This window comes from Phyllopteryx taeniolatus, chromosome 7, assembly GCF_024500385.1.
Source record: "Phyllopteryx taeniolatus isolate TA_2022b chromosome 7, UOR_Ptae_1.2, whole genome shotgun sequence".
NCBI classification, from domain to species: Eukaryota; Metazoa; Chordata; class Actinopteri; order Syngnathiformes; family Syngnathidae; genus Phyllopteryx; species Phyllopteryx taeniolatus.
Window position 1 is genome coordinate 10,970,385 of NC_084508.1, and position 23,482 is coordinate 10,993,866.

General features: G+C 38.3%; 1 protein-coding gene across 2 annotated transcripts; it reads right to left on the reverse strand.

The window, feature by feature from the left end:
* Positions 1–312: 312 nt before the first annotated feature.
* pfas (phosphoribosylformylglycinamidine synthase) lies at positions 313–23,025 on the reverse strand. Of its 2 annotated transcripts, none has more exons than XM_061778316.1 (26): positions 22,836–23,025; positions 21,043–21,162; positions 19,651–19,786; positions 18,279–18,384; positions 16,822–17,020; positions 15,446–15,692; positions 15,258–15,382; positions 14,815–14,943; positions 14,594–14,731; positions 14,395–14,523; positions 12,566–12,639; positions 12,333–12,489; positions 12,209–12,270; positions 11,785–11,946; positions 10,311–10,547; positions 10,005–10,235; positions 8,673–8,853; positions 7,884–7,967; positions 7,671–7,826; positions 6,652–6,774; positions 4,706–4,851; positions 4,421–4,628; positions 3,549–3,637; positions 2,506–2,770; positions 842–982; positions 313–776 (listed from the first exon to the last, which is right to left on the reverse strand). In XM_061778316.1, the coding sequence occupies exons 2-26, from the start codon at positions 21,158–21,160 to the stop codon at positions 466–468; spliced, it is 3,954 nt and encodes a 1,317-aa protein (XP_061634300.1). In that variant the 5' UTR covers positions 21,161–21,162; positions 22,836–23,025; the 3' UTR covers positions 313–465. The 2 variants fall into 2 exon arrangements, with proteins under 2 accessions (XP_061634300.1, XP_061634299.1); XM_061778315.1 differs by having other exon boundaries at positions 3,549–3,640.
* Positions 23,026–23,482: the final 457 nt, after the last annotated feature.

Genomic DNA, 23,482 nt, shown 5'->3' on the forward strand with positions numbered 1-23,482 from the left:
TGAAATACTGTAATTTAAAATTATTTTTTTACATTCTTATTTTAATATTTCTATTACCATTTAATTTACTAATGTTTGATATTGGTGTAGGTTGAGACTTCTAGTTTTATTATAGATTTAAAAAATTCTAATACTTGTATTTTAATATTGATTTACCTTTATTATTTTAATATTTTTTTTTATTTTAAAATGTTTTCATTTCTATTTTTCATATCGTATGTTTACTTCGATTTTTACAGTATATAATTGTTTTTCAAGTTTCATGTTTTCCAGATGACACTCCTCCTCTCCATTCAATTGATCCAACTGATGTTGGATAATGGTGTCAGTAGTTTACTGCTTTTTCTCTTTAAACAACAGCAACAAAAACAAGTTTTTAAAGGAAAAACAAAACAAAACACTGATGAGTATAATTAAAGGTTGAAAAAGTACAGCAGTAACATTACGGGGGGAAAAAAGACGCATTTAGTGTTTTTGGCTGCACCAGGTGGCGGCGTTGCAGAACATGCGCAGCCATGGCGATGTCTCCAGGTGGGCCCTGAAGCCACGGGGTGCCCAAGGCCACTGCCAGCCCAGCGTGCAGCGCTCCGGGTGGGGCATCATGGCCAGGTGCCTGCCATCCCCAGAGCTCAGGCCTGCGACGCCCCGCGGCGAGCCGTTGGGATTCAGGGGGTACTCCTCGGTGGGACGGCCGTCGTCGTCCAGGTAACGGACGGGGGCCAGGCCGCTCGAGGTGATGTCATCCAGAACCCGGTCGCTACGGAATTGCATCAAACCTACGGGAAAAGGGTTTGTAATTGCGTTCTAAATGGATCAATCAATCAAGCGCTTGGTGGTGTACCTTCTCCGTGAGCCACCCACACTCCCAGAGCCGAGCCCTCCATGCCGGCCAGCCACACGGACGGCGACGCCTGGATCCCCACGGTGACGAAGCGAGACTCGAATCTCCCAGACTTGTTGTGGGTCAGAACCACGTCAGACTCTAGAGGACGGACAAACGAACGACCCGCTGAAGTATGACCACTGAGGAATGGCAGCCTTTTGTCAAAACTTTTTGAATGGAATATTCTATCAGTCACCTGATCCCAACATAATAGAGAATGCTTCTAACTTGCTGGATACACAAGCAAAGGCAGCAAAACCAACAAACAATCTTGACTACGCATTTAATTTAGCATAATCTGACGCAATCCTGTAAATTAACATTTTAATTTAGACTACAGTGGCACCTTGATTTACGAGTTTGTACATGGCCAAGAGCTTAACTCTTTAACTCAAATTTACTCGATCAAGTTTCCCCATTGAATTGAATTAAAATGCCATTAATCCGTTCCACCCCGCCAAAAAACAAAATGTCATTTGTTTTTCAAAGAAAAATAGCATTGTAGTCTATACAAACATAATGAAAGAGAATGAAAAGAAATACTGGTTTTGTAATGTGTAATTACTTTACGAACAGTAGAACCCGTGTTGGATGTGTCTAAGGGACGTGGCCTATCGAGAGACGAGTAGCTGGAGCCACTCCTTGTGAGTGTTCTCATTTTGTATTTATTTTTGACTGTTTGTCCCGTTCAATTAACGACTGAATGTCTATCGGCGACTGTGGCCTTCCTTGCCCACGTGTGAGGGCATTACATCAATTTAACTTCTCAGTTTTTTGTTTTTCCCACATAACTTCAGTGTAAAAAAATAAACAAGTAAATTAACCAAGCGACAGCTCGTCACTTATAAAGCTTTCTTCATTGAAAATTTTTTTGGGGGGTGGACTAGAACGGATTAATGGCATTCCAGTTCATTCCAAACGGGGAAAATTGACTCTCTTTATGCTAAGATAAATGTGTACTCAGGTTTGTTTGTGGGTTTTTCTGCCGTCGCTTGTGTTTCAGCTGGTGAAAAGCTTACGCTACTGGCTTGAACATTCCAATTGTTTTCCTGCAAAAGTCTTGATTTGGTTTCATGGTATGATGTCGTTATCCATCCATCCTATCAATTTTGTAGCATTAGTTTGAATGTGAGTGGAGCATAAATCATTCTCTACTGAGTTGAGCTCAGGTTATTCACTTTTTATTGAAGAATATTCTGACAAACGGTCAAACATACAAATACAAAATGAAACTATGAGCTGCTGTAGGCCACAACTCACGCTCAGACACATGCACCGAAATAAGCGGGCAACCCGACCCCAGCTCCTGATGTCACTCATTAGGCCATGCCCCTTAAAGGCACACATCCAACACATGAATATTACAGTATATACAGTGGTTACACCGTAAAACTAGTTTGTTTCTTTACATTCTCTATTATGCTTTTATACAATAAAGTAATATTTTACAGATTTACACATGTATACATACACAATCACATTTCAATAGGGAAATTTCATTTAATATAAGGGGAAATAGAGGTACAAGCCTTAACGAATTAAATTTGTAAGTCAAGGTACCACTATCGGTCAGTATTCATATCTAACCACTTTTAGCTAATGGCACCATTTGAGTGTTTTACCTGCACCATCTTGGCTTGCTCCCACCCAGCCCAGCAGGGCGAGCAGCTGACAACCGTTGCACACGCCCAGGCTCAACGTGTCGGCCCTCCGTCGGAAGCGATCAAACTGGGCTTTGGCGGCGGCGTTGTACGCGACTGTGGCGGCCCAACCTTTGGCTGAGCCCAGCACGTCGGCGTAGCTGAAGCCTCCCACAAACACGACGGCGTTGAACGGGTCCAGTGTGACAGCGGCCGAGCACAGGTCCTGCATGGTCACGTCCCACACCTGTACACCAGCATGAAGAGGTTGATTTTTGTTTTGTTTTAGGGTCTACACGCTGTATAGCCTACCACACCTCGGTTCATGAACTTGATTTGTTCTGAGACTGTTCACATACCGAAGCAACTGTTACTATTAAAATGAATGTAAATCCAGTGAAATTCCATTTACTGCTCTGGATATGTTCCAGGCCAATCTAAAATAGGTAAAAATCTGCTCTATATATATATATAAGTTTTAAAATGTTTTACTCCTCCTACTTACTTGAAATGCATGTCTTAAACATCTTGTAAACACATTTGAATGCAAAAAAAATGCAAGCATAAAATATGTATATAAAATACTGTCGCTAAAACAGTAGACCCCCGCATACTCTCGGTTCGGCACCCGTGGATTCACCTATTCTCAGATTTTTGGACCAATCCCGCGCTTATTGGTGGTTTAACTTTACTTATTAAAAATTTTTGGTGGGTATCAAAAAACAAAAATAATAAAAAAAAACATTTACAAAATAAAATAAAAAGGTTTTCTTCCCCCAATGCAATTATAGTGGGCGTCAATTACTCGCAGAGTTTCGCTATTCGTATAACGGCTCAGTCCCTATTCCCCGCAAATAGTAGCGGTGCCACTGTACTGTAAAAACCCAGAAAAATTGCATAAAAAACGCAATGCTGTGACGCATAGTTCGTGAAACAAACCAATATTTGTTCCATTGAACTGATTTGTCTGTGAACAGGGGCGTTAGTGAACCGAGGTTCTACTATGCGTCAAGAAGAGCCCCAACCTCAAATCCCGCCATGTGCAGAGAGGCCGACATCTCTCGATCGCCATTGCTGCCCTCTTCCCTCACCACGGCCACACGGGGCTGCACTGCTGCTACAACAAAACACATTCAGAATCAGATCATTTGGAACATCATTTTTCCAATAGGAACTACTGTTAAGATGATAAACTATAGACTAGGGGTGGCCAAATCCAGCTTGCTCCAATCATTAATCTGGCCCACCAAGCATTTACATCATCAAGAGTCCTGTAATGTTTCAGTAATTAAGATTTTTTTTCCTAATTATTCATCTGACTAAATAATTGCCTTATTGATTTATTGTAAATAATTAAATACAATTTTATCTAGGGTTTGTTAGGGATTAACATTTCTTTATCCTATTAAATAATTGGTTGATTACTTTTAAATTAATCCAAAATGACTGGTAGATAAAAAATGACAATGAATTATTATTTCATTATTATAATAAAGTATTTTACATACACATTTTAACTTTTTTTATACATCTCCTACGAATGACCTGGCATATTTTTAACTGTTAGAGATGTGTAAAAAAAAAAAAAAGAAAAAGGAAAAAAAAGTGAATCACTGTATAATACAACTAAAAAAAACTAGTCGGCTTTTTAACGGAGAGGGAACAGAACGCCGATTGCAGAGTGATACTGTCACCTTCTGATGTTTTATATATATACTGCTGAGATTAATACATGACGCCTATCCAAGATGAAATTTGGCGAGAGAAGAGGGGTTCACCCAGGATGCGTTGCCAGCCAACCGCAGGGCAGATAGAGACACGCGTTTACATTCACACTTCTGGACAAATTAGAGTCTTCAATGAAACCAAGTCCAGATTGGATTCAAGTTAGTCTTACCAGGCTGCGTGCAAAGAGGCACCTCAGATGGGTCAAAGGTAACTTTAAAGCTAGGCTGCGTCCTCTTGGCGAGCCCCTCCTCTTCCTGTTGAACGCAAAGCTCGTCGGCCTGCAGGCGCTCCAACTGGAAGCTGGTCTCCTCCCACAACACTCTGAGGTTGGGCAAGTGTTCCCTCAGCACTTCTTGTCCATCCACACGCACAGTCACCTGTAGAGGTTACAGCGAGGTATGAAATGAAGACGCCAGACATAAGGGATGTGATGAAGAGGACGAGCAGGTCTCACTATGGCCTTTGGGCCGAAGCCGCAGGTTCTGCCGATGCGGTGACACGCAACGCCGGCGTCAAGGAATCTGTGGCACACGCGTTCTTCGTCAGTTTCTGACACCTCCAGAACCAGACCCAGCTCTTCACTGAAGAGCAGTTCCATGACTGCATGGAGGACAGGGACACTTAATTAGGTACACCTACACAATCTGGGTGCAGGGGTGGGCAGAGTATAGCCTGTGGGTAACATACGGCCCACTCCATTCTTTAACCCAGCCCACCTGGCAATCGCACTATCAAGTGTCGAGTCCTGTAATATTTGATGCATTAATTGTTTACCCTTCAAATTGTAACATTCAAATGTATTTATATTTTTCATTTATTAAATTGTTGTATTTTATATTATTCATCTCATTCTATGTGTCCATTTCATTTATTGTAAATAGTAAGAAATATTAGTAAAATACAAAATTACGAAATGTATAGTACTTTTAATTTTACTAATACTTAATTTTATTAACAATTTTTAAAAAGTTGTTACATGTAATATTGTTCATTTTATTAGTTCATTAATTAACCAATTATTTAACAAAATTCAAATTTGTGAAACGAATATGTAAAATAGTTCTCAACTAATTTATCCATTTTACTATTCATTAAGCTCATTATGAACTAATTAGTTCATTTTATTGTAAACAAAACAGTAAATCACCAAATTTTTACTGTATAAGTATTTTTATTTTATTAATGTCCTTTAAAATCCCGTACTTTGCAAAACCAACTTTTTCTACTATTTGGGATGTAATATTGTCTCTATGCTGCCACAGTAAACGTGAAACATTAATTAAAATCATCTACACATTCCTATGTTCCAGACGAGGCCTGAAATCAGGTCATTCGAATTACTCGACCTTATCTATGTCACTGGCGAAGATCTCCGCCTTTCCTCTCCGCTCCCGAGCCAGCGCTGTCAACATAAACGTGTGCTCTGACAAGTGGGTTTTTTACACGGAGGCAACCAATCAGTGGAAAGGGGGTGGGTTCTTAGCCAAATATGGACAAAGTACATACAAACTTGGGTCAAACTGAAGTAGCTGTCAAAGGGGGCCGTTACTGGACACTCGTATGACAAAACGAAGGTTTTCTTTTTCTTTTTTTTTTTTTTTTTTTAAATGAAATTGACATTTTTATACTAAGTCCATGTTAGAGACTCACTCTTTGGAGGTCTAAAAAGCCAAAATATGGGACCATTAACAATCAATTAGCCAATTAAGAGAAACAAAAAAATGTGCATTTTGTATTTTACTGATATTTTTATTTTATTATCCAAAATAATTAACCATTACTTAATAAAATAAAAAATGTTAAATAAATATGTAGAATGGTTTATTTTATTGATATTAAAAAGATAAATTGTATGTATCTAATTGAATAATAATCTTTTAATTATATTAAAGGTAAATAAAATTAATTATATATATATATATATATATATATATATATACACATACACACACAAGCAGATTTATATTTAGACATTAGCATATATAGATTTATACATAGTCATGAGTAAATATATTAACATACAGTATATACACATATCTATCGATCTATCTAACAATATATATATATATATACATAGATATAGATATGTATATACACGTATACTCAAATATACACAATAAATTAATATATTATTACTACTACATTATTATATGATATATAATTATCATATATAATTGTGACTTCAATTCTTTTATTTATTCATGCTTTTTTTTGTATGCATAATGCACAAATGACCATGCCGATCTGTTCTTTTTGGAAAGCAAATGTGGCCATCGAGCCCAAAGATTTGCCCACCCCTGATCTACTGATAATCTTAAGACAACTCCTGCAGGTCTCCAAAATCATAATACAAATGTCCTTAATGCTCAAAGACACTTATGAAGTTGCCAGGTCCCTCACCTCCCGGGGCTCCCAGAGATGGCACATCCACGTCTATGCCACGGTTTCCTGCAAACGCCATCTCCAGTACACAGGAAATGAGGCCTCCGTCGCTGATGTCATGTCCTGCGCTCAGCAGACGATCTGAGGAGCGCACGTTTCATGACATTACAGTGATTCCTACCAGTGTTTTCTTTTATTAATTACAAAAATAAAATGACAGTAAATAAATGCATTTCCCTTAAATCTTGATGATTCTATTTTACATTCAAATTAATAATTTAAATTTAAATACATTTTTCACAAATCCTATACATTTTTATTATCTTTGTATTTTAAACATTACACCAAATCCTAGTAATTATTTTTTCAGATAAAAAAAATATCCAATCATGTGCAGTATATATTTGTTTTATTTGAAAATTCCACCACCATAATTTGTTTCATGAAAACAATTATATATTCCTCAAATCCTATAAATTATGCATTTTATTACAAATGTACTCATGTTAATTATTATTTTTTCATTTCCTTTAGAAGAGAAAAAAAAGTCCCACTTATTTTTTGTTCTTCTATTTTATTAGTTACCATTTTTTTGTTCATCAAATCCTCTAAATATTATATTATTGCTATCTACAATATTATTATTATACAATATTACATTACATTTCATTGTTCTACCCTTTTTTTTTTTTACTTCAAATAAGAAACAAATCAATCCATCTTAAAATAAAGTGTGTTTCCTGTAAATTAGTTCACCATTAAATCTAATCATTTTTATTGTTTTCATTTTAATTTAAAAATCCATCCTTTAGATTCTATTTTTATGAAATAAAAAGTAACTCAATTTTAAATTAAATCTTCCCCAAATCATTCACATTTAATGTTGTAATGTTTAAATATAATATACCCCCCACCCCCCGGTACTTAATATTTTATATGTTCCACATTTGCATGTACCATGGATGTTTTAAAACAAATTTTGAAACAAAAGTATTAATCTTATGAAAAAAATGGTGACTTTTGAATTGGAAACTGACCGCTTATTAGCGTCTGAGTGGCGCTGAAGCAGGCAGCCAGAAGTTGTGGCTGCTCCATGTCAGGAGAACAATCTCCCAGCTGAGCGTAGCACTGAGCCAGAGCAGAACCGCCCAGACGGTGCTGGCCTGGACTGAGAGGAACCCACAACAGCACACCTGCAGACACGGGTCAAGGGTCAGGGCCGGAACATCTCGCGCGCGTACGTGTGTTACCTTTTCCGTCTGGATCCTCAAGATCAGGCGTGACAGTTGCGCTAATGTCAGGACACACGGCATATGCAGAGATAACCAGAGCTCCTGAAACACAAGCAACGTTAGCATTTACTGTAGGCTATAGCTGTTATTTTGTTTATATAGTAATGTATAATAATCAAATACATAAATCCCACCAAATTGTATTTCTTCAGAGAACCACCTCTGGCAAATTCAATTATTCATTAAAAATAATCAAAAAGTACTGCCTTTCCCCATATACAATGGTGGGGAGAGTTTACTCAGAAAGAAGTCATTTATCAAATGAGTGGTCTTCATGTCTACAAATCTATTTTTATGGTTTTTATTTACCCAACGCGAGAGTGTTAACGGTGTTTCTGCATTTCCCCATATACAATGGTGGGGAGAGTTTACTCAGAAAGAAGGCATTTATCAAATGAGTGGTCTTCATTTCTACAAATCTATTTTCAGGGTGTTTATTTACCCAACGCGAGAGTGTTAAAGGCGTTTATCAGAGGGGAGTTCTTAATTGGTACAAAGGCACTTTGGAGGGTATTTATTCAACGGCGTGAAAGTGTTACAGGCTTCTCATTGAAGAGCAGCATTTATCAGGGGAAGTAGTAGTAAGTTGTATTTTCAAATATACATATACTCAGCTGCAGGGAGTTAATTAGAAGGGAAGCATTCAGAGGACTTAAATAGCACAATTTCATTTTTTGAGAAATTAATATGCATGACAATATAATCTTATTTTCCATAAATGATCCTGCACTGTAAAGACAAGCATACCTGGAGCTTTAACAGTCTCTTTCCCCACGCGAGCGGCCATACTCAGCGAGTCCTTACCGCCGTCGATGGCCACCCCTAATTCCCCCATCACCTTACACATGGCCCGGCAGGACTCCCAAAGGAGCGCACCCTCGCCCGGCAGCTTGGCGGCCCACATCCAGTTCCCGCTGCACTTCACGTCCTGGAACACAAAAACATATAGCTCCAGAAGAAATCTACTATAGTTATACCTTGACTTACGAGTGCCCCAACTTACAAGTTTTTGGAGTTACAAACAGTGGCTTGGTAGTTTTTGTTTTTTTGCTTTGTGCTGTGAGCAAACATTTGAGGTACGAGCAATCTTCCAGTGTTCCAACGTTTGCGGTGGTTTTACAAGCTCAGCCATGCAGCTGTCCTCGTATAGGATACACCGTTGCATATATTTACCCCTAAGCAGTGAGTGTGTGCAAATTATTGACAGACTATTTAGTCAAGCCTCTTGTCACTACACTCACAAGTTTTAAACAATAATTAAGATTAGTGCTGTCAAAGTTAAAGCGTTAACTCATAATTAATCACAAAAAAATATTGCATTAATCATGTATGAACTCAGATTGATCAAAATGTATTTTGACCACACATGCTACTTTACCTTAAACGCAGATGGATATCTTAAAGGCGGCACACGTTGCTATAAGGTTAGTGATCAGGTCAATGCGTACGCCAATGCGAAGACAATTGAGACTTACTGACTGGTGTGCTTGGTGGCAAATTTTGCTTCAAAAGTCGCCCCGATGAAACTTTCGGGGGGGGGGGGGAAGGTAATTTGCATATAGGGTAGCGCTTAACTCTCTTTTCATTGAATCACGACAAGTTTAAAATACCATCTCAAAGAAAAATGTGGTATGTGTGACACATTTGGCACCTTTGATTAATTGCGATACGTCACAATTCAAAAGTGTGATGAATCTGATTAAAAAGTTAATCAATTGACAGCCCTAATTAAGATACATTCAAATTAGAGGCATTAGATGGGGTCAGAGAGCGGTGATTTAGCTTTAACATATAACGACAAGTCTTTTTTTTTTTTTTTTTAAATGCAAGTTGTATCTTTAATGGGCATGGTTTAGTCATTTTGTACTTCTGTGTCTGACTGCTTGTCCTGTTGAATAAACGGCCCAAAGTGCATCAGTGACTGTGGCTGTATGCAAGGGTATTAGAGTACATTAATTGCTCCATTTTCTTTTCACGTCACTGGAACGGCGGTGTATCTGAATAAGTTCTCATAAGTTGGGGCACTCGTAAATCAAGGTACCAGTGTATTTTTCTGTCATGCCCTAGGCGGCTGCTCACCTTAAGCGTGGAGATTCTGGCAAACATCAGATTGGTGAGCGCTTCGCCCACCGCCATGCGAGCGCCCGCTGCTGCGTTGACCAGCGCTTTGACGGGCTGCTCGCCGATGGCCGTCGCCGCCCCCTTTAGGCCCAATGGCGAAAGGGCCACAACGGCAACGTCCGCCAGCGGCGTGTGGAGGGGGCCCACGCATTGTTGCTGGGCGACCAATCCCGTCACAGACCTGTCCACCTGTGAACAAGCACTGGAAGTCGTTTTTTGGTTTCTCTATTCTCATTTAATTCTAAAGAACAAATAAGAACAAACCTTATTGGTCAGGTAGCGTTTGGAGGCCACGGCGGGCAACCGTAAAACTCTCTCCAGGGCGTCTCTAACTGTCAGCCCGGCGGGAAGCAACAGTGGGTGAAGCGTGGGGTTCAGTCGCTCCATTTTGAACTCCTTCTGGGGCATCTTGCCCAGCACCCATTCCAGTTGCAGGTCCACTGGATGGCGCCCGTTGATGACTGGCTCACCGCCTGTGTTCTCGTCATCCACCAGCACAATCTGAGTGAGCACAGAGGCTGTGACTTAAATGCAGAAGAGGCACGCACACACATGCACGTTTTCTTGGACTTCAAGAGGATAAGTTATGTAAAAGTGACATTTTAATAGCTTCTATACAGGACAAATAGTTGAATCTCTACAGTGCCTGCCCACTCATCAAGTGTGAAATTAAACAACCTAATAAATATTTAGTTAGAGTAAGAACCTATTTCTGAAAGTGTCCGTAAGAGAGACCTTCTGCACATCTGCAACAGTGGGTCTAATTTCCATATCCGCAACCACACTGAGTTTCACTGGCCATGACATGATCAACAATGTTGTGTAAACATCCACAGCCACTATTTTTTTCTAATACATATGCATTCTCCCTTTATTATTTTTTTTTAACATTTTCTAATACTTGCATATTTTTCATCTATTTAAAAAAAAATGTCAATTATATATTTTTGTATTATTTTTTAATATTTGGTCATAATACAGAATGTTCTTAATACATTTACTTCTTTTAATATCTGCATATTTTCCATCTAATATTTTAGATAATTATTTGGGGCAATTTCTTTGTATTTTTAATCAAAATTTGTTTTAGTTTTTGTCAAATAGTTGGTATTTTTCTAACATTTGACCATTTTGTTGTATTATGTATTTTTCCTCTAATAATTTGGTTTTATTTTCTAATTATTTTATTGATTATTATTATTTTTTTACATGTTCTAATGTTTGTGAATTTCAGGTAGGTTTGGTGAAGATCCAGAGCCACTTTCAAGCGACTGCAGCACAGTACTGTGAAACTTATGCAGAGGCACTATCTTGCAGAAAACACTATGCTCAAAGCAGAGCTGCAATGAGTTTTGCTGGATGTACATACAGCATTAACAATAGCTAATAGCGTTAGCTTATAATAAGCGGCACTGACTTGATTGCTAGGTGAAGTGGTCGAAGCAGCGGGGGGCCAATTCCTAATTTGTAATGTCTTCATGTGCCACATTTACACAGAGTCGTGTATAAAGTGCTGCCTCTACCAGTAAAGAAATCTGTACTGGTATTTACTTTTGCCCTCCTCACTATAGGCTCTGCTTCCTCACGTAGAATTAAGAAATAGGGTGTGTAAAGTGTGCTACATTAATAAATGTTTGGGGTATTTTGACAAAAGTATGTCACACACGTTGAAACACCTGGGAGCCATTTTAAATTGTGAAAAACAAAACATGATACGTCTTCTTAAAGGACCTGGCACCTTGCCGTCGCCACTGATGTTCCCCACAAAGTCCACGGGACATTTCTCCCGTTGGCAAACCCTCTCCAGGAAGGAGCGGTCTGACGGGCGTAGCAGCAGGGCGTTGCTCTCCTGATACTCGGCCCCCCAAAGCTCCAGCACGCTCAGCGTGGGATCGCCTTTCTGAAACGACACCAACAAACTGATTTTATTACCTCCACTGGGGAGGATATATGAGTACAGTGAACCGGCGCTGATTCGAGAGCCCCAAAAGATACTAGTAACAGGATCCTACATTACAGTTTTTCCTCTCAGGGGTCAGTTTTTAAGTTCTTTAAAGCAAACAAATACATTTATGTAAATAATGTAACGATCAAACATTTGTGGGTTTTTAGGCTTCCTATAAGAGTTCATCTGAGGTTTAGATTTTTGCACAGCAGCTCACCTTGAATCGGCTGCAGTAGATGACAGCACCAGCAGGCTCGCTCAGCTCCTTTAGAACATTTCCTGAAGATGTAAAAAAAAAAAGGTGAGTTTCATTAAATTGACTTAGGAACATTCCATCCTACCGTTCCCTCCTGCTCCCTGGTCATGGATGCTGCAGATGGGGTTCCCATCCCATCGTTCCAGACAGGCCCTCAGCGCTCTATTCATCTTCTGCTCCATCTCGGCATCTCCTCGCTGCACAGCGCCCAGGTCTCTGTCGCTGGAGTTGTCGCCTTGAACCTGCCAGGAGACAAAACACATTTCAAGCGCGAGTCACTGATCATTTCACATCAAGAGAGTTTTTAAGCAGTCGTACTTGAACAGAGGAAGCCGCCCCTCCTCCCACGCCGATTCGGTAAACTGGGCCGCCGATCTTCACCACTTCCATACCTGGTTGACGAGTGCAGAAGAGGGAACGTTGATCAATACAAATAATTGTACTAACTGACCAATGTATAATGTATACCTGCACAATATAATAAATGAGAGGCCATACAGGAGCTGTGTTTATTATTGTGGTCGTCAGCAGTGGCGTGGAACTATTGCATCATGCTATTTCTAATATTTTTCCCCTTTCATTTGGCACAGGAAACAAAAAAATTAAATATGTATTTTGAATTAATAACTCTGGAATTTTATGACTGCGTAGGCATACCTAAGATTTTGGTTTACTTTGTAATAAAATACATCAAATACATACAAAATACAAACATATAGGTAAATAGAAAAAATATGCATAGATTAAATACAAAATGAAATAAACACACACACATATATATATATATACACAACTCCAATTCCAATGAAGTTGGGACGTTGTTTTAAATAAATAAAAACAGAATACAAAGAAAAAGATATTTAATGATCAAACTGATACACTTTATTGTTTTTAGCAAATAATCATTAACTTAGAATTTTATGGCTGCAACACGTTCCAAAAAAGCTGGGACAGGGTCATGTTTACCACTGTGTTACATCACCTTTTCTTTTAACAACATTCAATAAACATTTGGGAACTGAGGACATTAATTGTTGAAGCTTTGAAGGTGGAATTCTTTCCCATTCTTGCTTGATTTACAGCTTTAGCTGTTCAACAGTCCGGGGTCTTCGTTGTCGTATTTTACGCTTCATAATGCGCCACACATTTTGAATGGGAGACAGGTCTGAACTTCAGGTAGGCCAGTCTAGTAGTACCTGCACTCTTTTACTACGAAGCCACGCTGTTGTAACACGTGCAGAATGTGGTTTGGCATTGTCTTGCTGAAATAAGCAGGGGCGTCCATGACAAAGACGTTGCTTGGATGGCAGCATATGTTTCTCCAAAACCTGTATGTATCTTTCAACATTAATGGTGCCTTCACAGATGTGTAAGTTACCCATGCCATTGTTAAAATCATCAAATTAAATATAGGTTGAGCATGATTTGCAAATCATTGTAATCTGTTTTTATTTATGTTTAACACAACATCCCAACTTCATTGGAATTAGGCTTGTACATACACACACACACACAAACATATAGATACATAGACAGACACACACACACACACACATATGATTGATAGATAATTCCACAAATTAAACACAGATTAATTTAAAATAAACCACTTATCCTCCCGAATACATTTATATTTCTAACTGCATGTTGTATTTTTAATTCCACATATTCAATACAAATAACTCCTAAAAAATATACAGTATGTTTTTATGTTACACAAATTAAATATAAACAATTATTAATGAACATTAAATTAAAAATAGTTGTATTTATTTGTAATTTCCCAAATTAAGTAAAAACATATGTATTTTAATATTACAAAATACATTCAAATATTTTAATGCACAAATTAAAAAAAAGATTCAGATACTGTTCATTTCACAAATAAGATAATACGACAAATTAATGTATTATTAATAGTAATAATTGTAATTGTACAAATTAAATCAAAATACATGTATATATTTTTTAATTGCACTAATTAAATGAAAATACATATCAATATTTTTAAGTCAAACTTAAAATATGGTACAATTTATACTAAATATATGAATGGGATGATATAGAAGTGGTCCAGATATATAGACAAAAAAACTTTTTTCTGTAAAAATAAAATTGATAAAATTCCAAAAACTTTATAACTTTACCTTTCTCTGGCTGCTCCTTCTTTACATGCGCATCCTCAATGGACCCGAGCCCTCCACTGAACATGATGGGCTTAATCCACTCTCGCCGCTCCCCATTGGGAAGCCGCATGCCGAAGGAACGGGCGAATCCTAGCAAATAATTTTTGTTGTTGTCTTTTGCTCATATTTGTGTGTGCAGAGGTCATGATCGTCTCCCCACCTGACAGAACCGGTTCCCCAAACTTGTTGCCGTAGTCCGAGGCGCCATCGCTGGCCTCGATGGCCACCTGCAGCGGCGGGGCGAAGCTAGTGGGGTACTCCCATCCCTCTCCATTTTGCTCCCAAGGGAGCGCGTAACCTGTAGAGCATGTCGGGAGCTGTTAAAGTGTGGAGCGGGGGGGGCCTAACTCCAGTGGTTTTGGAAGCGGGTAGGTTTTGGACCTGGTATGTGCAGGTTGCCAAAGCAGTATCCGGCGGTGCCAGCAATGACGTGGCCTCCCTGCCCGGCACTCTGGACGTCTCTGATGCGGCCTCCGGTGCCCGTGGTAGCGCCGCTGAACGGAGCCACGCCTGCACATTTAGTCACATGAGAAACTTATTGACTGAAATTGGTTTAAAAGATGACATACTATGGATAATTTATGTTTTAATGGCTTGTATATAAATAGTTGGGTCTCTGGACTGCCTTCCCAGCCATCAAGTGAGAAAAAATAATAATAATAATTACAAAATAATAATCTTTTGTTACCTGCCTATTTCTGAAAATATGTGAGCGAGTCCTTCTGGTCCACTGTAACGCAACAGTGGGGCTGATTTTTACACAATAAAATATGTGGCTTGTTCAATAAAGTTTGGGAATTTAGGTCTGCTGCAATTGATCAGACCTGTTGGGAAGTTGTGCGTCTCGGCGGTGAAGATGACGTGTCGCAGCGACTGGCGTGTCTCGTAAGGACTGGCTTGGGACGTATCTTTGGGGTAGATGCACTCCAGCTCCATCCCTTTGATACCACTAAGCACACACACTTCTTACATCTCTCACAAACGTATAGCATCTTGTTTGTTTGCATCCCACCTGCTGTTGTCGCAGAACTTGATGACGTTGTTGCCGTTGCTGTGCTTCTGCGTGTCCATGATGAGGCGGAAGAGCGTCTCCTCTTGCTCCTGGCCGTCGATAATCATGCGGCCCCGGAAGAACCAGTGGCGGCTGTGCTCGCTGTTGGACTGGGCCAGGTCGAAACACTCCACGCTGGTCGGGTTCCTCTGGATCCTCCGGAACATTGACGTGTAGAAATTCAGATCCCAGTCATCAAAGGCCAAACCTGCGTAACGTATACCTATGAGATCATTCCGCATCTTCTTATTTGACTCCATATTTGCTATTTAGCATCATACGCGTGTTGTTTTTTCCTATTTTCATTGTGTTCATGAAATATAGAAGTTCTATTATTTACATGATTGTGGGTCAATTCCACTGAAGTAATAAATGACTCCACAAAGTTTACATTCACACTGCAGGGCATGATATTATGAACGTAATGTCACTGAAATGACATGCATGCGCACAAACAACCGGTGTCGTGTGTCTATGCGTGTAGGTCTCGTTCTGACGTATTTGAGGCAATTTCAAGGAGTTTGTGCTTGAACTGACTGGTCCCTGCATATATTCATACTGTAAGTTCTGAAGCCACTTTTTGCCACCGTTTTCTGCTTCTATGTCCAGAATTGCTTTTTGCACCTGTCTGTTTTGTCGAACAACTGTGTCATACCGAGTGCAGTATTTTACGTTTAATATTTAAAATTTTTTCATTTTCATATTTTTCACTAAAGAAATTGCATTATTTTCTAAGATTTGCCCCTAATTTGTAGTGTTGTATTCTTTATATTTTCTAAAATTTGTATTTTAGAAAATATTTTTTGCCTGATATTGTTGCATTTCACATTTTACATTTTTGAAAATGTTCAATGTTTTTCTATTTTTCCATTTTTGGTGTATTTTTCTTTACCTAATTTTTTTTCATCTAACAGTTACTTTTGGTGTAACGTATCTTTTTTTCAAATATTTGTGTATTGATTATTTAATATAGTTGTATTTATAAAAAAAAAAAAAAAAAACTGTACCGTTTGTATATTTTTCAAATTTGTTTAATATTTTAGTTTTTATCTGAGCAATTTTCATCGCATATTTTTGAGTGTCCAGCTAGCATGTCATGCAAAGTGTTATATTAATGGTTGCTTCCCCATGTGGTCACACACACATACAAACACGTGCAAGATAATGACTAGCATGGTGGTGGTGTGACTCGTAATAACATTAGCACGGGCTCATGTGACACCATTACCTCCACTGGCAGACAGAGAGCAGCCACACTGAAAGGAGGCCGAAGAGTAAAGAATGTTGAGATGTATGTTAATAAAGCAATAAACTGAATAAATCAAAGGACATTTCACCGAGCTGGTCGTTGGCCTTCTCTAACGCTGCTCGCCCCTCGCCCAGGACGTCCACCTCAAAAACAGACTGCACTCGGGCGTCCACGGTGAAGGAAGCGACGGGATGCTCATAGACGCACTCCGTCATGCTGTCGTGCAGGATGACGATCAGATTCTTAACCTCCTTCAGGATGTCGGCCGTGTCGGCACTGTCCTTCGGCTGGAGGAGGAGAAGACACAGAAAGTGACATGTTACAATTCAAATGTGCAGCATAGACAGCACTGTTCAAAATGTATTAAAACACTTTTTCCACACATCGTGAGCGTAGAGGAACACAAAAAAAAGAGGCGCGGCCCGATGGAGTGGCGTGTGAGTGTCTGGGTGTGTGGTGTGGAAATATGTCCTTTCATTGTATTTTTTTCTTATATTTTGGCATTATTTGTCTAATAATCTGACTTTTTCCTAATATTTGTGTATTTTTCCATCACATTTGTATTTCATTCCCATCTAATACTATGATACATTTTTATTAAATATTGCCTGTTGAATATCTCTGCACTCTTTATTTAATACGTTACTGGTCTAAAATCTTTTTTCATAATTTTATATTTTGAGTTTTTTTTCTTTCTTTTTTTTTTTTTTTATTTTTTACAAATTTTGTAACATTTTTTGTATTTGTCTATAATTTTTGAATGAATATTTTTGGATTTATCATCTTATTTCAGCCCAAAGTTTCTATTTGTACAAATCTTAATTTTGTGTCTAATTGTTTTGTTTTTATATATTTCTTTATTTTTTATACCCAATTATAATTTTTGAACTCATTTTTGCTTTCTTTTCTTTTCAACATGTTTTTTAGCCCAATTATTCAAATTATTTTGTAACTTGTTCTAACATACTAGTTGTTTTTTTTTTTTTTTAAATTGTTGTGCAGTTTATTATTTTTTTCTCCCTGTAATATTTCTGTAACCTTTCTGCATTTTATGTCTATCTGGCATTTTCAACTAATATTATTTTGCATTTTCAACCATTTCTTTTGTTCCCTTTTCAGCCCATTCTTTTTGTAATATTTGAACAAATTTTGAATTAAAATTTTTTTTTTTTAAATTATTTATATCTTTTGTACTTTGGTTCTTATTTTTGGGTTTCAGTGTTTTATTGTTTTCCAATATCAAAAATATGTCTAATTATTGCATTTTTTGTCTAACATATGATCTTTATTTATTTATTACTAATTACTAGTAGTTGGGACAGGTGGCAAAAAAGAAGAAAGCGTCTGGTTGCTCAGTACAATAAGAGCAATACAACAGATAAATTGAGAGTGTGAAGTGTCACTGCAAATAATAATGTAGCTTTGAACTGTTAATATAACTGCTAGTGACTGCTGCTAATAATATTACTATGAACATTAATGTAGTAATAATAATTTGATTAAAATATTGAATGTTATTCATCATTTCTTTTGAGGCGTGCTTACCTTGATAAGGAATCTCCGCGACAGTTCTACCCGTGTGACATTGGTGAGGCCGGCACTCTGGCATATGGACACGGCGTTGGTGGACCATGCAGTGGAGAAGTTCAGCCTTAAGAGCACAATTAACCACACAACATCTTGATCAGGATCATGTTGAACATTCATGAAAAAAAAAGCAAATTAAAGACGACACAGAGCCTTTACATGCTCATTGGCTTGACTTAATTTTTGGGTTCGTTACCAAATTTTGGGTGTTGGAATGTTGCAATGAAACTATACAGCAAGGGTGCCCAAACATTTTTGCCCCAAGATTTACTTTTCAAGCAGCCTCTCGCATTCCACCTTTTCTTGGGGGGGTGGGGGCCCCGACCATGTCTCTAGTTTGAGAGCGCTACCAGTGAGCTAACATTCTGGGCCGCCGACACAGCTCAGCACCAATGTATGTTGATGTACCTTGCATCACCGCATGAGCCAATCTTGCACAACGCAACATAATTTAACAATGTACATTTTTTGTCATTACCCGAGTTTACTCCGATGACTTGCACTAAAGTGAATCAGCCAGGGATGCGTAGTCCGGACAGAGCTTTGATCGAAGATAATATTTCTGCCTTATTTTTAAAGTCCCGGAACAATGCGTCAGCTGCTATAATGATTGCCTCTTTTACCATCTCTCCATCTTGGAAGGACTTCTTGTTCTTAACTCACCCGGAACGATGATTTGGTGGCAGCTTTCGCTTTTGAAGTATGTTGTGTGAAAAATAACTGCTGTCCGGACAACTGGGATTTTAGTTCCCTCAACTTTCCCTTTCTCAGCTCGTTTTTTGGCGGGAAGTCAGTGTCGTATTTTCCATGCACAGTCCTAAAATGCAGCGCCACATTTCCCTTCTTTGTAATGCGATGGCAGACTGACCGATGAGGCATACGTATTTCGAAAATGTTATCGTGAAAAAATACTCCTCCCCCCATTTCGTATGAAAGTTTTTGTCTTCTTACTTGGTCCAGCTCCCCCACTCATTTTTATACCCTCTCTTAAGTTTAAGAGAAAACACAGATAAAAATTGGAGATAACTCACTGACTACCTTGTTAGTTTTGACACACTTAGCGTCGTTGTTTGCGCATGTGCATGACCTAAGTGTCAGAAAAATTCAGATGTCATCAATTATATATGTATATCAATCAAGCAACAGGATGGATGATAGGCTGACGTCTTTTTTTTTTTAATGTCACGCTATCTACCAATACTACCTTCCGATCGACGCATTGAGCACCCCTACTATACAGTATAAGCATCTAACCATTTATTTACATCATGCGTGATGACGCTTTTAAGTCCAAATTTTGTTAGACTTTGGAGATATTGGGTTTGAGTACCTGGGTCCAATCTCCACCAGTGCAGCACCATCGCCCTCTTTGAGTTTGGGCGTCTCACAGAACGCTTCGGCCTGCAACGGAGGTTGGAACAACCAGAGGAGGATCTCCTTTTGTTCTGCACCTAGACTGTCGCTTCCTGCAGCACACAGAGATCATCATCACTGATTTTACAGGGTAAAAACAAAAGTCTCCGCACCCTTGTTCAAATGCCAGGTATTTTGTGATATGAAGAATGAGACCAAGATTAATCATTTCAAAACCTTTCCACCATCAATGTCATTTATAACCTGTAAAACCTGTTTTCATTTTAAAAAATGTTTTAAGAGGGGAAATAAAAATAAACAACTGAGATAATGTGGTTGCACACCCTCTTATAACGCTCCCTCTTGTCACCGTCTTGTAACTGGGTACGTGGGTATCTTAAGAATTAATCAGTCATGTTCAAAATCATGCTAAATGGTAGTCAGCACACACCTGCCACCAATTTACAGTAAGTGCTTTGATTATCCCCACATGAAGTTCCGCTAGGCTTTTCTTGACATTTTTTTGCATGCCAACACTGACTGCTATTTTGAAATGTTCATAACCAGCGATGCCGATAACGCGTTATTCCGAAATTCTGCCATTTTGAGTGACGAACAAAGTAACGCGTTACTTTCCCCGTGAAAGTAATCAGACTACCGTTCCTTTTTCAAAAAGCAATAGTTATTTTTCAGTCATCAATGTCTCTCACCAAGTACTGATTTGTGGCTGTCGGTCTCTTGGCAGCCTGCCTGACCAGCTTACTTCTCATTTTTTTGTATTAATTGTGGAGTACTTTCCTGTTGTTGGCAATGCCACTTTTGTGCTATACTTCCTCCAGGTGCTGATGACCGTCGTCACTGTGTTCCATGCTACATTTAATACCTTGGAAATTCTGTTGTACCCTTTTCCTGGCTGATACCACTGAGATCCCTTTGAAAGCTCTCTGCGGACCACGTTTGTGCTGAAAGATGTGACTACAAAAATGTGAGGATAAGCCCACTACGACAGCTTAACATTATTTGGGGTAAAGCAGAGGGACTTTAAATGGTGACAGGCGTGTGCTGACTCCCATCTAACATGCGTTTGAATGATTGGTTAATTCTGAACACCTAGTTATAAGAGGGTGTGCAAACTTGTGCAACCACATTACCTCAGTTGCTTATTTTTACTTCCTCTCTTGAAAACATTGCAATTTTTGTTCCAATTGAGCTGTACGTGTTTTGGGTCACAATGATGGTGGAAAGAGTTTAGAAATTATTTGTTTCGGTCTACTTTTTTTGTGTCACAAAAACCTGGCATTTGAACTGGGGTTAGCAGACTTTTTATACCCACTGTTTGTCAGCTAGTTGACGTTTATTCAACACTTACCCGTCAGCTCCACATTGTAGCAAAGCTCAGTGGAAATGGATAGCTGGGGGTAGAGCTTGGCCGCCCGCTGGAGGTTACGCCCCTTTACCTCACCGCCGTAAAACCTCACTACAGCCATGGCTGGCCGACAGGGATGAAAAATTTTGAAAAAGTCAAACACAGTCTGTTCTGGGACACAATATTCTTTCATTGTGTTGTTATTTGTATGTGTCCCCCCAAAATTGTCTGATACTTACTGTATTTTTTGTCTAATATTTCTGTACTTTTTTCTACAAATTGTCCATTATTATTTTTTTTTATTATATATTTTTTGTTTAGTATTTTTATTGTATTGTATTTTTTCAAATACTGCATTGTTTGTAAAACGTGTATTTTTCATGTAATATTTGTATTGTTGTCTAATTGTTTTGTATTACTTTCTATTTTATCTGTTAGCATTTTTTATATTTATGCATTTTCCTCCTGATATTATTTTTTCTAATATTTGCACATTTTATCTAATTTTTGTCACATAGGTTGCATTATATATTGCATGTATTTTATGTTGCGTCCATTTTTTTGTCCAGTATTTTTGTCCAGTTTCTAACATGTATAGTATGTCACATAATATTTTTGTATATTTGTTTTCTAACATTTCTTTTAATGTTTGTGTATTTTCATAACAGTTTTGTATTTTTTTAAGTCTGTGTATTTTTTTTCATCTAATATTCTTTAACCCAATATTTCGGGATTCTCCATCTAATATTTGTGGGGTTCTAATATTTGTGTATTTTCTTTGATATTTGTGCATTCTTTATCTAATATTTGTCAATTTTTTTTATCATTTTCATCTATTCACCATCAATTCATCATTTTCTTTTAAATTTCCTTTATTTGCTCAAATAGATACAAATATCAAAAATCTAAAATTGCTAGCGAGAGCACAGATGTAAAATACATCAGCTCAGGTCAACAAAGATAACCTCATCAGCTTCCACCATGCATGACACAGTCCAAGTAGATAATGGAACTGGAGATTTTTTGGGACAATAAAGCAGACATTTACAAATCAATCACATGATTTTCTTGACCGATAATAATTAGTCTCTACATTATTAATCAACATATGCTGTGTGCGTGTGTACTCATGAGTGTGTGAGTTCGTGTGGGTGTGTTTTGCGTTAAAATGTGTGGATTATATACTTCTTGCTATTTTAATTGTCTGCTTTTATATTTGTAAAACACTGTTGCATTTTAATGTATGAAAAGTGCTATATAAATGAACATGATTTGATTATTTTTGTTAGGGTGTTAAAGGGTTTTCCCACATTGTACGCAACAAGGACAAATGTATGGAGTACATTTTCTAATTGTGCAAGTGTGGTTCTCACGCATGACACTCAGAATTAAAAGTTTCAAACACGCGCACACACACACACACACACACAGATTAAGCGAAACCACTAGTGTAGCATTTTGAAGGTCACACCCAAACTATGAGGGTCAGGCGCCTTCTGGTTGATGCTGAATGTGACAGACAGACACAGACACAGACACACACACACACACACACACACACACACACAAAATGGAGAAACAAGAACATCCTTGCACACACATAGACACACAACTTCACATTATTTCCTCTCTACACAGTGATACATATTCTTCTTCTGCTCGGGAAAGATTAACGGGGAATGAACAAAAACAAATAAAAACTGCAATATATGTATTTTTTTTTTAAATTTAGCGCCATATAATAGAAGCTAAACTAGCTGCTAGCTAGTCATCCCCGAAAAAGTTAGCTAACTTACATCAAAGTGCCGGCGCGCTTTTCTTCTTGCCGTTCTCGAAGGGGGCGACGTTTATTAGGCAGAAGTGGCGGTGGTCGGTGGTGGACGCTGGTCTGGTGGTTGGTGACAGAGTGGATGAAACCGAGTGACATCCGCGTGGACTCAACTGGAAGACGCAGAGGTGTTGCTGCGCGCAGGCGCAGTGCTTATCTAGAAGAGGGAGGGGGATTTGAAAGACAACCTTGTGACACTTGAATGCATCACGGGCCACAACAGAGGAAAATTGATTGAGTGGCATCATCCCGCCGCCAATAAATCAGTTAATGGTCTGATATATATATATATATATATATATATATATATATATATATATATATATATATATATATATATATATATTAGGATAAGCGGTTCAGAAAATGGATGGATGGATTGTTATTTGATTGTAATATGCTTTTTAAAAAAATTAGCGTAATCTACAAAGGTTGAATGAAGGCAACTTGTTTGTTGAAGACATTTTACCGTGAATGCAGAAGGCTTCGTCAGGTCTAAATTTTCGGTGTGGAGTCCCTCTATTTAAGCCTCAGTGGTTGTGTTATATGGAGGTTGGTCAACAATAAGGTGGGTTTGTTGTTGTCCGGTGTGGTTAGTGAAAAGACCAGCATAGC

What these genes read in the sequence shown, in the direction of transcription:
- pfas (XM_061778315.1), bottom strand. Translation starts at nt 21,160, where the DNA reads ATGGCTGTAGTGAGGTTTTACGGCGGTGAGGTAAAGGGGCGTAACCTC. An exon ending in GAAGGCCAACGACCAGCTCG is followed by an intron (nt 15,693 to 16,821) that starts GTGAAATGTCCT and finishes TACGTTACGCAG; the next exon opens with GTTTGGCCTTTGATGACTGG. An exon ending in GAAGGAGCAGCCAGAGAAAG is followed by an intron (nt 12,640 to 14,394) that starts GTAAAGTTATAA and finishes CTCGTCAACCAG; the next exon opens with GTATGGAAGTGGTGAAGATC.